The 3,197-nt window shown below is 49.5% G+C and overlaps 1 protein-coding gene across 1 annotated transcript in view; it reads right to left on the minus strand.

The window, feature by feature from the left end:
- The window catches only part of LOC107092269 (aryl hydrocarbon receptor-like), a 35,641-nt gene that overhangs the window by 29,182 nt on the left and 3,262 nt on the right, over positions 1 to 3,197 (minus strand). Inside the window, exon 2 of the mRNA XM_015386637.1 lies at positions 1,568 to 1,755. Within this exon, the coding sequence (XP_015242123.1) occupies positions 1,568 to 1,755 (188 nt within the window). The remainder of the gene's footprint in view (positions 1 to 1,567; positions 1,756 to 3,197) is intronic.

The raw sequence follows: 3,197 nt of genomic DNA on the forward strand, positions 1-3,197 counted from the left end.
TTTTCAAAACTGGCAAATGGCTGTTTCCAACTAGTACATTCCTTTGTTCAACTAGCTTAGGCTGTTTTTGAACTGGCATATGCCGTTTTCAAAACTGGCAAATGGCGGTTTCCAACTAGTATATTATTTTGTTCAACTAGTTTAGGCCGACAAAACACAAGAAAATGGTTCTGCTCTGATCAACAAGGAAATCCAAAACCAGACGTGTTCAGAACTCTGGAGGAGCAGACTCGGCTAGCCATGGTAGCCATGTTGACTCGTTCAAACAGCTCAGTCTGTTTCTACACTAACACACGTCCAATCATTTGATCTGCTGAACCTAAAATAGTCTATCAGGCCGTGTAGATCAGTCTCTCTCTGGAGATCTTGGACAATGTCTCCTGGACCGTCCTCGTTATGGACAGCTGGTTTGTTTCCTCTAGCAGCTCTCAGAGTGTTTGTAGTTTTGTAAATGTGCTGGTCATCCTTAGGTCACATCATTAGGGTAAGTTTCAGTCTTTAATTTGGCCTTTCTAGCTTCAAGAGGAAACATCTCTGCAGGTTTATAGACTCACCAACTCATCTGCAGGTTGAAGCTTCTCATCATGATATCATGGCTGATCGTTTAGGTCTGAATCACGTCCCGATGCTGCAGCTTTCCTGGGTTTTACACACTGATTGTACTTTGTTCTGGCTGCACCCTCCCCTCCTCTAAACGCCTGTAAGCCTCCCCTGAGTGGATTATCCCCCTGTGTTTTTATTCTTTCATCTCCGCAGCACCCGCATTAATGGGTCCGGCTCCCCAGACCTACATTAGTGGATGGCTCACCCTTCGGGATGAGGGTCATCTCATGGCCACGGGCGAGAGCGGGCTGAGCCGCGGCGGGTCTTTCTTCTGTCTGGATGGCAGGAGGAGAGGAGGTCGAGCTGAGTTCAGGCACTTAGACGGAGCTGGGTGCTCTGACCTAGTTCTGACACCGAGGGCTGGGTGTGTTCTGGTTCAACATAAACGCTCCATTAAAACGTCCCCACATGAAGAGCTGTCCTGTTAGCTCAGTGGCTGTTAGAATGCTAACCTGAAACAGCCGTTTGGACCCTAAAACATCCATTTTGACCCGCAGGGTTTAGCCGTGACAGAGTCCAACCAACAGCACCTGGAGAAATTCTTCTTGTTTTGATAATTAACAGGCAGCAGCTACGAATCTGAGCTTTGAGATGGAAAATAAAAGCTGCTGAGGATCGAAATATTTCTGCTAAAAGTTCTGCTCCTCTCAACACAAACCCAAACCTTTGATGTTGAACTCCAGAACCTTCTCAGACTCCAGTTCTGTCCAACAAGTGGTTCATTCCAACATCAGAGGGCTATCATGAGGATTTTAACTTATTCTCATTGTTTATTACACCACAGAATTCGCATGCCGCTGCCAACGCCGTGCCTCAGAGCTGCTAGTGTTTAGAGGTTGCCCCCCCCTCTGCCTACAGAGGAACAAATTGACTTATTTTGAGATTAAAACCCATTTTCTACTGAAGTTGTGAGTTTATAGAGGTGATGTTAGATCCCAGGCTGGGTCTGAGCTTGGTTCCCCACCTGAGAAGAAGCTCTTGGTGCGCAGGTAGCTAACGCTGAGCCTCAGGATGGACAGCTTGTCCAGGCTGGAGATGACTTCCTCAGGGAAGGGCAGCAGGCTGGCGAGGCGGTCCAGTTCTGAGTTCAGACGGTCCCGATGACGCTTAGAGGGGTTGGTCTTGGTGCCCTCAGCTGGACTGGGTTTAACTCTAGAGATAAAACCAGCATCAGCATATTTAGAATAAACACATCTTCCTCATTTTAATCTGGATTATCTAAACTGCTTTAGATTTTCCACAAATTCAGACGATTTTTTCCGGATTATAACAGGTTTTTTTTTTTAGCTTTTTTTCTAATCATTAAACACTGAAAAACAATTGTTGTTCTGATGCATCCAACTCAAATGTTTAAAGATCAGTCAGACTGGATGGAAGGAATCCATCATCAGCAGTTTTTAAGTCTTGCCACAGATTAACTTTGACTAGGCCAATCCTGTTTCACCATGATGCCGTGTTCAGGGGGAGATGCACCGTTAGCTTTCCTGCAAGGATGTCATTTTGCATGTAGGTAATAATAAAAAAAATCTATAAAGTTTAATTTCTGAGCAGAGATCCTTCAAAAAGCCTGATATGTGGTGGACAAGTTATAGCTCTGCTTTCACTGGCTTTTATTTTGGGCTTTTAGTGTCAGGGGGCTCGAATAGAAAGGAACAGATTTGAATTTGCTAATAGAAATAAACAGGTTAAACTAATGTATCCTCTTTGTCCGTTGTCATAATTATGCATGAGTAAAAACAGGAAGCAGTAAAGCGGTGAGAGGTTCAGGGTTGTAGAGGCCCTGCTTCTGGAAACGGTCACAAAGATGATAAAACAATCTGAAGCTGCTTTAAAGACGGGAAGAAAGAGGAACAAAGATGATAACATCCATAAATAACGACTCAAATGTCAGATTGACTTCGTGTGACTCCGCCTCGGATGTGACCCTCTGCTGAAATGTCTCTCGTGTTTTTATGTGCTTTTCTTCTGCTGAGTTTTTTTAATATCTTTTTTTTATATATATTTTTCCCCTCTTTTCCCCAATGTGGCTCCTTTCTTTCCACAGAGATAAAGGCAGCGCTATAGGTAGCCGCCTGGGACCCTGGGCGGCCAGGTAGCCGCCTGGGACCCTGGCAGCCAGGTAGCCGCCTGGGACCCTGGGCAGCCAGGTAACCGCCTAGGACCCTGGGCAGCCAGGTAACCGCCTAGGACCCTGGGCAGCCAGGTAACCGCCTAGGACCCTGGGCAGCCAGGTAGCCGCCTGGGACCCTGGGCAGCCAGGTGGCCGCCTTGGACCCTGGGCAGCCAGGTGGCCGCCTTGGACCCTGGGCAGCCAGGTAGCCGCCTGGGACCCCGGGCAGCCAGGTGGCCGCCTGGGACCCCGGGCAGCCAGGTGGCCGCCTGGGACCCCGGGCAGCCAGGTAGCCGCCTGGGACCCCGGGCAGCCAGGTAGCCGCCTGGGACCCCGGGCAGCCAGGTAACCGCCTGGGACCCCGGGCAACCAGGTAGCCGCCTGGGACCCCGGGCAGCCAGGTAGCCGCCTGGGACCCCGGGCAGCCAGGTAGCCGCCTGGGACCCCGGGCAGCCAGGTAGCCGCCTGGGACCCCGGGCAGCCA

Source organism: Cyprinodon variegatus, unplaced genomic scaffold (assembly GCF_000732505.1).
Source record: "Cyprinodon variegatus isolate N-32 unplaced genomic scaffold, C_variegatus-1.0 Scaffold373, whole genome shotgun sequence".
NCBI classification, from domain to species: Eukaryota; Metazoa; Chordata; class Actinopteri; order Cyprinodontiformes; family Cyprinodontidae; genus Cyprinodon; species Cyprinodon variegatus.